Below are 13,002 nucleotides of genomic sequence, written 5' to 3' on the forward strand. Positions count from 1 at the left end.
GATCCATGATGCAACTGGGTCAAAATATTGACAAATCCCATAATATTATCGAGGTATGTACACGTAGAACAATTTTTAAGAAATATACATGCTAATAAGCAAATAAGCTATATAGAATATATAGAACATAAATATCATAATATATAGTCTTAGAAGTGCAAGTGTAAAGTTTAAATAATAGCGAGAGAAGGTAGAATAACAACATACCATGCCAAAAGAGCCTTGTCCGAGCTCCCGTATAAACTCGATGTGACCTCGCGGCACCTCCCACTCGTCGGGCACGTACACGGTGGAGACGTACTCGGGGTTGACGGTGGCAAACAGCTTGTTGGTCTCCGCCAGGGGAAGCAAGGCACGCCGCGCGTACCATATCCCGCCGGCGATGATTGCCAACAGCGCCGCGCAGCCGCCGACCACGCCCCATACCCACTCGTAGCTTAACTCCGCCGTGCGCTCCTACGACCAAAAATATATTTTTTAATTTTATTTGATTTTAATATTATAGAACAACTAGCGACCCGCCACGGCATAAAAAAGTGAGTTCACTGCTATGTATATGTTACAAAATATGCTTTTTTTCGATTTAAAATTAAATTATTTCTACATATACAATATCACAAACAAACATACACAGAAACACGCATACTTATTTTGTATATAATTTTTTATTATCATATAAATTTCTTTATAACATGTATGTCCTATTGTATATCATTGTATCTCTTGTTTTGTTTGTTTGTTTACATATCTTCATTTTAATGTATTTTGTTAAGTTTATTTTAATTGTAATGGAAGAGCGGAGTCTTTTGACACAGGTAGTAATACTACTCTTAAAAGAAGGCTTCAGCGATATATTGATACCACTTTGTTTCTTACCGAAATAAACAATTTTTATTTTTATTTTTTTATTTTTTATAATATCTGTGAAAAATGTAAGCCACTTCCACCGTTGCATGGTTTAGAAGATAAATAAAAATAGAATTTATTAGACAACAAAGAGCAATAATAAATCTTTTATAGCGCAACAAAGGCAGGCGCCAAGATGGGTATGGTTGTTAAAAGTTGGGTAGGAAAAAATAACAGAGATGCGCCGTCAAGTACAACTTGACTTGGCTGCAAGTGCAAGAAGGAAAAAGATTATGACCTGTGCCATTAAAGAATGGATTCGTAAAAGGTGGCCGATGTCATACTATCTCTTTCACGCAATACACAAGCGCGCGAATATTGTGCGAACGAGATAGCTTACTATTGGCGCCTTTTATAAAATTATTATTTAATGGCGCGGGTTATACGCATCATGACGCCTCGCCCTGACCTATTAGATGGGAAACGCACAAGACATAATGATCAGCGGAGACATTGTACGCATCAACCATAGGTACGCGTCGTCCAGATACATAAGGATGTAAAATAATTTTTCCTTACTTGTCTTAAAATGAGAACAATCTTTTTGCTACTTTTAGTGTTTTATTTCAAAAACTAAAGAAAAATCTAATTTTATTTGTTGCGTTGTTTTAAAGAGTCAATAAAAAGATTGTTTTTACCGTAAGACAAGTAAGAAAAAATGGACTGTTGGTAGTAATAACTAACCGGTATGAAGACGTAACGATCAGCGGACACGTTGCCCGCGCCGCTGAGGGTTAGCGGTATGACACGCACAGAATAGTTGCCGGGCGCTAGGTTGCGCACCGACACCCCTCGCCCCAACGCCTCGTAGTCATCCGCCGTGATGCAGCTCGCTAGACCCAACTCCTGCATAAACCAAAGCCATGTTCATGTTAAGGGTAACTGATTGGGCATTACTACGCGCTAAACTATCAAGGCCAGTTCTACAAACCTGACTGCTATCGTCGACGCGAGAGCTGCGAACACTGTACGCTACAACGAAGCCATTCGGGTCCTCCGGAGGTAGCCACGTCACATTCACTTCGGGCTGGGTTTTGTTTAAAACTGCAACGTTGAGGTTCTTTACGACGTCAGCATTTACTAAAACAAGAAAATTAATAGAATTTTTAAGACAAACAAGAACGACATTGAATATATACTGCACCAAATCACTAGCACGTATTGCTAGTGATTTGGTGGCGTCCGTACTTCCGTAAGAAGTATCGTCCTTAAACCTCTGGTCTCTAAGTCACGATCAGTCTAGGATGGTAACGGGCTTTACTTCTCTTTCTTTCTTTCTTCTATATCTTTTAGAAGTATGGCAGTTATATTAAACACATGCTCCTAATCGGTTTCTACATGACCGTACCGATCGTACCGGAACGGTGAATAGCTTGGCAGCACGTCTTTTTCAGTAGATTACTAACCATGGCTGAGAACTTCCAGCAGGTCTTGAACTTTCAGCTGACGAGAGGAAAATCTGGGCTGGGGTCTGATGATGCCTCGTCTGCGTAGCTTATAAAGGTGCAGAAATTAGGCAATAAAAGACATATAACAATTTTCTTCAATGTGAGAGAAAAGAGGAGAAGTAAAGCAATACTCACGTTTTTCCATCGTACGGAAGGTGTAATGAGCGCGCGGCGAGCAAAACGACATCTCGTAGTCGCCCTGGGTCTCGTTCTCGTGCTTCTCGCGACACGCCCACACGTTGACAGTGTACCATGTGAAGTGCCGCATATTCTCCACCGTGAGCGACCGCGCGCCCCCCTCCAAGTCGTAGTACAAACTCTTTACGTACTCTGAAAATACGTCACTATGCTATACTGTTTGCATATACGTAGATAATTTATGTGGATATATAGTAATCTTCATCATCTTCATCATATCAACCGATAGACGTCCACTGCTGGCAGTGGCCTGCATAGAGGGTATGCACAGGGTATGCAGATGATGTTAAATAAAGAAAATCGCCAGTACGAGTTATAAATATTTAAGGGCAGGCTTTTTATACCTCTTACAATGCCTATCCTTAAGTTTTTTATAACTCTGACTGGAGATTTTCTTCATTTTATATCATCTGCATACGCTGTGCATACCCTCTACTGCCAGCAGTCAGTGGCGTGCACTTCATACATGCACAAAAGCACTGCCTACCCTAAAATTTATATATAACTCGTATAGGCCACTTTTTGCCGTTTCATGCAATTTGCCTGCTTTATGCATACCCTGGTAAGAAACCCAGTGCGCGCCACTGATTGCTGGACATAGTCTTAGATCTTTTGTAGGCGCGCTTCATATCGTCTGACCACCTCATTGGTGGTTGACCAACGCTCCTTGGGACCCCAACGTCCATCCAATCTCTGAGCCATGTGCCCCGCCCGTTGCCACTTCAGCTTCGCATCTCGTTGAGCTATGTCGGTAACTCTGGTTCTTCTACGGATCTCCTCATTTTATCTCGTAGAGATACTCCGAGCATAGCTCGGCCATGGAGAGCCATGGCCCGCTGAATAACTCTGAACCTTCTTATGAGGCCCAAAAGTAGCGCCCATGTTTCGGAACCATAGGTCAGATGATTTAAAGTAATATTGTCTGGAAAACAAGGTGGACAGACGGCATAAAACTAGCCGCAGGAAGCCGCTGATTACAAGCGGCACATGCTCTTGGTTTGTGATAATCTTTACAGAAGGTACAGCTTCCAACAGTGGACATCCTTCGGTTGATATGCGTTTTTACAAAAACCTGCTATAAGAAGGTAAGGTACTTCATTATATTTAAAAAGTCTAAAAGGGGTTGTACTAAAAATATTGTACTAAAATCCAATTCACCTATGGGTTATAGTATGATTTGGATTAAAAAGCACATTCGATGAAATTAGAATGTTAAACGCAGGGGTAATGCTGTTTTCGTCTTAGACGCCCTTAAACCCCTCGTCACTCGTTGATTCTGTATGCAAAGCCCTCGTTACGTTTTGAAACTGCTCTGTCCGGCGCCCGTAACAGCAGACTTTGTATTGAGTAATCTACGATTATATGCTTATTGCATTAGGAGACTTTCTCGACATAGGAACTTTCAAAAAAATGTTGCGTGCAAGAAAGGGCCGCTTCAATTGTTTGAACTTTTTAAAGTTATTGACTAGCGTATGTGGTCTTAGTTTCGTGATACCTCAGGCTGTTGAGAAAAAGGATATTAACATACAGATGGACAACAATACCTTATGCATTTTTTAAGATATAACTTTTTTATCAAATTCAAAAGAAATATGAGTGCCTATATAACATGATATTTAATATTGAAGCATCATAATATGTTTATTACTTTCTATGACTATATTTTATTATAAACTATAGTAATAAATGGTACCTAGCGCCACCACCACGTGCATTATTTTTACAGCTACAACTATGTAATATTATTTACGGGTACAAAAACCCCTACACATGCCGGATAAAAAAGTGTCATAAAACAATAATTAACAATTTAATATCTTTTTACACAATCAATAAAGTATAATCCGTGCCGGGTTTAATGATATGACAATGTTATAAAAATATAAGTATATGGTGTGAAAACGTTTTAAGGACACGCTTTTGGCTTCATTATTTAAATAAATAATTAAACAACTTTATTGCATAGTAAGAACAATAAAATTATTTTAGATCTTCCAACTAGATAGTTATCGAGACCAATATAACAATGTGCCCTCATTAACTGCCCAAATAGCGGAAATAGACACCCTTTGACTCCATCATCACACCAGCTGCATATAGTATTGTCACAGTACCTTAGTAGCCCTTCAAACCGAATTTGAGTAGTGTGAAGGGTCAAGCTAATCCATCTCTTCCATTAGAGAAAGAGAGATATAGAGAGGCCTTTACCCAGCAGTGGGGCTTTGATAGCATAGGAATCAAGTAAAACAAGTATGCAAAAGTTAACCACAATCGGATACTAACAAGAGATTTAAATATGGACTAAAATTTTCGATCGGAAAGACAGATAAAAGAACGAAACAAGGTAAATAAAAGGTTGCAATAACTTATGACTAATATGGATCTTAAAAATATGGCATGCCATTCTCTATGAAGAAATCTATGTAACCTGACGGATGATCCATAATGATGCAAGCGTTAAACTGGCGGCCACTGCATTTGACTGAAAATATAATCTTACTTGAAGCTGGAAAGCTACGTTCTTTAATTGCCTTTTAACCAGATAGTCAGAGGATGCTTCCATATAACCTTTGATAACTGTTGAACGCTCTTATGAATGGACCCTGGAAAGGGGTAAACTGATGATGGATAGTGTATTCTTTCAAAAGCGTAGCACCCTTTTACAAGTACCTTGGAGTTCTTTTACAAAAAGAAAAAGATATGGGCAGGAAAGTAGAAACTTAAAAAGTAGGACAAAAAAGGCGGCCTTATAGCTTAGTAGCGATCTCTTCCAGGCAACCTTCGGAGTAGGAAAACCAAGAGAAACCGAACAATAAACAAATTTTACAAGCTACAGCAGTATATCATTCAGCGCTTACGTTTGCTAGGTTATTTCACAGCATAGTTGCGTAAATAATTAACGGAAAAGCAGTCTTAATGATGGAAATAGGATAATGAGTCTTAAGTAAATAGTGGGCAGCATGACAATGTGGTAGCTCTTTAAAGGTAATTAACGTATTCTCCACACATGTTTTCAAATCTTTTAGCGTTAAGGTTACTCTGGCACTTCTAATACTTTTAGCATTTAACATAACTGCTGAATAAGATAGAAGAGAGAGATTCAACCTATTAAAACCTTCTCAGGACAGTATTCGCCAAGAGCGTATTGCGTATAGCGTATGTATTCAAGTCGCGTGCACCGAGCACATTATTTCGCGAACCAAGCGTTGGTTTCACGAACCCAGTGAACGTCTCGTGAACGTCTCGTGAACGTCTCGTGAACGTCTCGTGAACTTTCTAAATATGTATAAACATCATCATCAACTCATACTCATTACCGGGCCAATACAGGGCTCGGGTCGACAGTCAGAATAAGAGGGGTTTAAGCCGTAGTCCACCACGCCGGTGCGTGGTGGACTACGGCCTAAAATGTTAAGTTTCTTTTTAATGCGATATATCTAAAGGTGTAAAAATTTATTTAAAATTAGATTAAAAACCAGCGCTACATGTAATGAAAAGAAATAACCACAAATTTCAAAGTGCTCACAAAATGTTTTGTTCACGAATAATGCGCTCGAGCTTGAACCGCAGACACGAATTTACGCTCGTTCGCTTAAAGAACGCTCCCGGTGAGTACTGTCCGTACCAGCAGTACATTACAATGTGGTACTCACTTCCGTCGGTGACGTTGGTGTAGTTGCTGCCGAAGAAAGGTACGTGGGCGGAACTGAGAATGACGAGCATGCTGTTGACGCTGACGTCGATGGAGCGACGAATTCGGCTTGCGGAGGACTCATTAGAAGAAGATTCGTTCGCGGGCTTCTTCACGTACACCTATTAGAAAGGTCGTATTTAAAAACATTGTATACTTTATCTTTTATAGATGACTTTGTTTGTGTGAATATTTTTATTCTAAAACAAGAACAAATCTATTCCACGGAAACGGTACATAATATTACATCTATGTGCTATTCCAGACGTTATCTATTAACCATATAGGTTCAGGCATTTTGGCTTGACTGAGTTACAAATATCCGTGATTCCTAATAGTGAGCAAGCACAGGAAGTACTATAATACGTCATACTAAAACTAATGGACACACCGCAAAACTATCACCCACTCAAACAAGCAAGGTATTTCGTAAGACAAAATCGCTCTAGGTAGGTAAAAAGAAAGGTATACACGTAAAAAGAGACCTAAAGAGACCTAAGAAACCTACATAGAACGCTATTTTGCCATTTGAATGACAATGATTGCGATTATATTAGTTCTCGAATCTGTACAAACTGTAGAAAGCACAAAACTTATGTGATTGAAGAAATTGATAGTCTAAATACTGGCATTTCTCAAGAATTTTTATTAATCGCACACAATAATGTTATGGTTGTCACAGCGTAATTAGTTATGGTAAATTTGTAAATTCATTTCTCACAAAGTATTGATCGCAAGAAGAATGTTTTATATTATCATAAATACTTTAATACCCCATCATCGACTTATGGCCATTTTCTATATTAAATCTATCTTTTAATTACTTACCAACGCAATTTTTAACTAGCAACAACTTTGCTTAGCAACTTATCAACAGATTACAGATAGATTGAATATAGAAAATGGACTTAAGTCAAAAGCCATGTTTAGTAGAGATATACCATACCAGATTTTGCACTGCATTTTCAAAGTCGATGCTCTCGATGCGCTCTTCCTCGGCGACGGAGCTAAAGCGTGTGGTCGGTCGCGTGTCATCGCGACACATGCACGTGTCCCCCTTCACGTCGCCAGTCAGGTTTTGATCCTTCTTCTCAGTGCCCGTACCCTCTTCCCCACGCACCGCGATCAGGTTCACTAGGGCGTTCGCTGTTGGAACAAATGATCTATTGAAGTTGGGTCATCTTCATAATGATTGTGTGAGTTTTCGGTCAAGTTTTCACTACTAGGCCATTTGGGAAATAAGTGTTGTTCCACCGTCGTGCCTCTAGAGTAAGATGCATAAGCATTTTTCGGTCTTAGTTATTGTACCCAAGTGATTATCATAAAAAATATGAATCTTTCCAGCCCGCCAAAGCGAGATATAAACATAGTTAACACTAAACAATTTTAAATTAAATATTTCGATCGGAAGCTAAATTAAGCCAACTATATTTAGTTTGTATTCAAGTGATTTACTTTTCGCTCGGCCACCCTTAGTTTATTCAAAATCAATTGATAAATTAGAAATACGCAGGTACCGCTAACTTAAAAAAAAAAAAATTTGAATTCAGTACGATCACCACGATTTCACATTTTTAAATTTAGTAGGGATTTAAGGATACATTACGTGCGAACAATGCGCGTGCGTGTGGGCATTTGAAATGTATATATAAAAGAAAGTTGTGTTAGGTACACCATTTATAACTCAAGAACGGCTGGACCAATTTTAATGAAATTAGATTTTTTTGATTTCTCTTAGACCGGAATAGGATAATAAGTATTAAAATATAACATTCATAAAAAAAATGATTCGCGGTATGAAGTTTGACGGGACAGCTAGTAAAAAATAAAATCTGTTGCTTACGATTGGTGCAGTAATCGACGTTGAGTGCGAGAATTTTGGGGCGATTGTAGTGATTGGCTTGCACTTCGACGTGATAGAAGGCGATGGTGCCGTTGGACATCGTAGGCGCCTGCCATTTGATGGTTGCAGAGTTTTGCTTCAACACGTCCACGGTTAAGCCTATTGGCGGACTGGGCGCTGTTAAAAATAGTAAATATTAAATAAAAAGATAAATAGTCAAGTGCCGTGAGAGATAGCACGAAGAGGAAGACAAGAATACACTGACACTGTCTCCACCTCTCCTCTTCCCACGGATGTCGTATGAAACCACTAAGGCATATACCGTTCTCGGGTTCTACTGCGAATTACGATCACACAAAACCGTCTGCCCTGCGTGGGGATTGTGTGCAAACCCTCCCGTTCGAAGAGGCCTTTAGTCCAGCAGTGGAATGTTATAGGCAATTGTTAAAAGTCAGAATATTTTAGTAATAGAGAAACGGTGCATGGACTTATTGTGACCTTTGTATAATAATGTTATAGGTACGCAATAACGACGATTGGAATAGCCGCTCAGCTAAACAAAGTGATGCTTTGTGGTCCTAAGAATGCCATCTTGGTTACTCAAAGAATTAAGAGATCACTGAACAAAATAGAGAAGTGCTAATTATTCTGCGATCTCATTCATGCATCGGTGTTTGCATAGATTTCTTTGGACACGACTGCTCTAATACGAAGTCTTATTACTTAATGACTGCTATTAATAAATATAATCTCCCTCAATATTTTTGGAAGCGTTCATCATTTCGGACGGATATAATCACTAGACTTCATAATATGTCGTAGGTATATACTTGCTGATTGTTAGCGGTTTTTCTTCTGGCTTGTTTTACAAATCTATTTGTAGAATTATAGATGAAAAAATATGTTTTTAATAGGTACTTTTTGTTTGTCAGTTTATTCATTATTTCTCTTTAAAATTCTAGTCTCTTCCTCTAAAGAATACAGATATAATATAAAATAAGTGAACGAAAACCGAAATAATACTTCCACACTTCAACAGTATTTCGTAATTCCGTTACACGTTGTCTATGTTTTATTACTCACATCCGGGCAGAGTCTTGAAGTATATAATGGGACTCTGCGCGCCGCGCTTGTCCTGCTGTGTGGTGTAGGTCTTGACGTATGCAGCATAGCGTGTGAAGGGCGTGAGCTTCGTGAGCGCGTAGAACAGCGGCTGAACATCACTGCATGAGCTCTCTAGTAACACCTTCTTATCCTTAGTCTTTGTAGGCGGCGGGTTGGTTACGGTTTTGTTGAGCACTTCTTCGATCGTTTGGTCCCGAACATTCCATCTGGAATAAGTTAGTGGAATAAGTTTGGTCCCGTATCCTTTTGTACACTAGCGGGTAGCGATGTTATATTTGCCACAAAGATACCTTACTTATAGACGAAAACTGCTCCGGTAGATCCGAGAACTTAAATTTTTCAAATAACGTGCTGTAAAAGGCAGTATTTATCTACATAAGATTATCTTGAAAATAAAACAACTTAACTTTTTGTGAAGATTAATATTACATGCCCAAAAGGACGCTTGAAATCAGCGATCAACTTCTCACGAAGTTCTCGTACCGTCCATGCCTTGCACATGTCCCGCCCATCACATTTCTCAACAGTTAAATGCTATTGCCTGCATTCATTGCTCAGCAGTGAGACATCAATAAGCTGTGGTAAATGTATATATTGTTTAACTAATTATTGGGGTACCAAGCGATAGCAGGTGTAACCCATCGCCTATAAATAGAGGTATACTTAGCAAGGTATGCGAAGGACACGCCCTGCAAAGAACCGCCTTGTGTCGACCAATCTGAGGAAACTAGGCCCTTCCGACCGGAATACAACATTGCTGCTTCGGCAATGATACTTGGCAGTATAAATAAGCATGGCGATAGAACTTCCCAGGAAGAGCTCTGTCACGGAAAGCTAAAATTAATATCTAAGGCGGTATTACTTACGTGTCAGAGCAAGCGTCACGCTGGCCGTACAGAGTTACGTTGTGGTCGGCGGCAACGAAGTATATGGAGAAGCCGAGCAACTTGCGCATGTCGTCGATGCAGTACATGTTCCACGTGAGAATGGCGACTTCCTGGCGTAGCTCGTGCACCTTCAAGTGCAACATCTCCTCGTAACCTATGTAACAAACGCAGTTCCAGATAACTTGTGTTACCTTATTACTATTGGTTAATGCAAGTGATATTTCAAAGTTTAAAATACAAATAAAACTGAAAACTCTTAAGTTTTCAGTTTTTTGTGTTATCGTATTGTGTGTAGCTTATTAACCCGTATGATTTTAACGGCACAACGCGGGCTTGTTGGCGTGCCTCAAAATGAGTTTGAGCCCTGGGGCTCGAAGAAGCGAAGGGATCGTTGGTCTGAGGGCGCCTCATGTGAGGCCGAACCTCGGCTCAGGCAACGCGACGATTAGAGCGACAGGGTTTGGGACAGTGATTAGTCCGCACGCCTCCAAGGCTGTGCTATGAGCCACGTCCGGACGTCAGAAATCGGGGACCTCGTCTTCGATGCCTGGGATCGAACACAATCTCCTTTGACTTAAGTCAAAATATGCTATCACAGCTTGTAATACACAAAAACAAAATTTCGTTATTGCTAAACAGAGTAAAATTAAGATTGACATATTGAATTTATTTATTAAGTTAAAAACATTGTACAAAGCACAAAATAACTAGGTACAACAAAAAACGAAATACCAAATTTTTTCCTGATTTTATTTTATATATGGAGATCGATCGAATACCATTTTAAGACTGACGCAAAATAAGAGCTGTCACATAAAAATATAAAATCCAACGTCGGTTTACCAATTTAAAATCAAATCAATGAAAGGCATCTCGTAAGCATTTGTGCTATGCCCGTAATCATTGATTTAATATGTTAGTATCGCCTGTAATGATAAATGCACATACAAACATCAAGAACCTTATGAATTTGAAATTCGAATTTACCAATGAACGAGGATGATGACATATGCCTCAACATAGGCTCATATAATCACACATTTTTAATTAGGTAACATTGCCTAGCCGGCAACGTCCCGAACTACTTACACGTATCTTACTTACAAGAAGCCTGGTCTCCATTGTTGTCGCGCGACACTTCGTTCTCGCTGAAAGTGGAGATCGGATCGCGGGTCATGTTTTTGAGCTCCTCTATATTCTTGTAGCACAGCTTCGGGTTGAAATGTACGAACAGTTTGCCTTTCTCGACTATTATGTTGCCGTGATTGGACCAGTTCCATAGCAGCTCCAGGTTTGGATTGTTGAATATGTATAGGCTCTGCCCTCTAGAACAAACAAACATTGTAGTTAGCTATGAGATAATAATTAATAGGTAATTAAGGGTGGTGTCACTCATCCCAATATTTTGGTTAAGTGAGCAAGGTATATCTTAGTCGGTTACTCCCGGGTGACCTAATTTGGTTGTCTGAAATTGGTACGGAACAAAGTTAAAAGTTCAGTCTTACAAATAAACGTGGTATAGCGTCGAAATAGTTATTCAGTGTTATAGACAGAACACTGTCTATTCCAATATTAATCCACGTTCATATGTCATGTTCATATATAATTTTACTTTTAACTTTATCGCGTACCTCAGAGAGCACGCTGTTTAGTCTATCTAGGCAAGCGCGTCCTTTTTTAGGCCACATCTATACTTTCCGTCAGGTGAGATTGTGGTAAAGCGTTAGTCTACTATCAAAAATCAAGGTATATTTCGTTATATGTATAAAAGTCGAACTTAGTTCCTTAAGCCATACCGGAGCACGTGGTAAATCTAAGCTATGATATACTTGTCTCTTAAAATGGATCGAGTGGATTATACCCATCAAAGCTACAAGATAGACTGATCTGGATAATAATTTTTTCCTATTTTAATTATCAACCTATTACCGGTCTCCTACATGGCACAAAGCTTACTAGTATTATAAATACAAGTCAGACCCACTTATTTGTTAAGCTAGCTGAACATATTCTCAAATACTGCACCAATTTTGATTTAATTATAAATTATTGCTATATTTGGCTAGATAGCTTGTATCCTGGAGATGGATTCATGGACGAGCATTCGGTAAACCTTCCCGCGGGATTAATAATAAATACCCTTCTTATCCAATGCATAGATATAGCGTGCGATCTGGAAATCTTTATCCTAGGAAAAATAATGAAAAACTCAAAAAAAACTTGTACCCTTTTTCTGTCATGCTAATTTCTACGCGCGTGCGGATCTGGTCCGCATGCTGGCTGCCCTTATCCTATCATTACTTGATACTCCTTTTTTCTTTTTCACGGGCTGCACTTACGCGGTACGCAGATTATTGTAGACACGCAAGCTCACCAGTAGGCTTAGTATATAAATACCTAAACATCAAAGCGAAATGGATTTTATTCGTATTGTATTAAAACAAAGATTTGATTACAATTCTTTACCCCGGGTTTTTAGCAGAAGTTTTGTAAAATAAGTTATAATAAGTTCTGCGACTCTATCTATTCCAGTATATTTTATAGGGAATCAGCCTGAAAAAAAAATTAAATCAAAAGAAACATATTTATTTTTCAATACAAACAAATTCAAAACATTCTCAGTGCTTACTTATAATAAAGATAAAAGACACGTGCATAGTACCTACGCTACGCGACGCGTACATAATAACGTGACAGGAGTCTTTTACTTTTACATGTGGTGTTAAGGTTATATCTGATCTCTTTCAGTAAAAACTACGGCAATAGTTTACTCAAAAACTATTAGCGTTTCGTTTTTACAGACAAGTCTCAGAGACAGTAAATAATGTACCTCTAAACCAGCTTGAAGTATTAGTTCGGTTATCTTTGTAGAGTACACTTTGTAGAGTTTTGATTGTCAGCGAG

The 13,002-nt window shown here is 39.0% G+C and overlaps 1 protein-coding gene across 1 annotated transcript in view; it reads right to left on the reverse strand.

The window, feature by feature from the left end:
* The window catches only part of LOC120632927 (insulin receptor-like), a 123,612-nt gene that overhangs the window by 13,608 nt on the left and 97,002 nt on the right, over positions 1–13,002 (reverse strand). Inside the window, exons 11-20 of the mRNA XM_039902959.1 lie at positions 11,203–11,423; positions 10,078–10,252; positions 9,170–9,417; positions 8,087–8,263; positions 7,190–7,389; positions 6,206–6,365; positions 2,490–2,684; positions 1,838–1,986; positions 1,591–1,752; positions 208–456 (exon numbers count right to left, since the gene is read on the reverse strand). Coding sequence (XP_039758893.1) covers positions 208–456; positions 1,591–1,752; positions 1,838–1,986; positions 2,490–2,684; positions 6,206–6,365; positions 7,190–7,389; positions 8,087–8,263; positions 9,170–9,417; positions 10,078–10,252; positions 11,203–11,423 — 1,936 coding nt within the window. The remainder of the gene's footprint in view (positions 1–207; positions 457–1,590; positions 1,753–1,837; positions 1,987–2,489; positions 2,685–6,205; positions 6,366–7,189; positions 7,390–8,086; positions 8,264–9,169; positions 9,418–10,077; positions 10,253–11,202; positions 11,424–13,002) is intronic.

This window comes from Pararge aegeria, chromosome 2, assembly GCF_905163445.1.
Source record: "Pararge aegeria chromosome 2, ilParAegt1.1, whole genome shotgun sequence".
NCBI lineage: Eukaryota > Metazoa > Arthropoda > Insecta > Lepidoptera > Nymphalidae > Pararge > Pararge aegeria.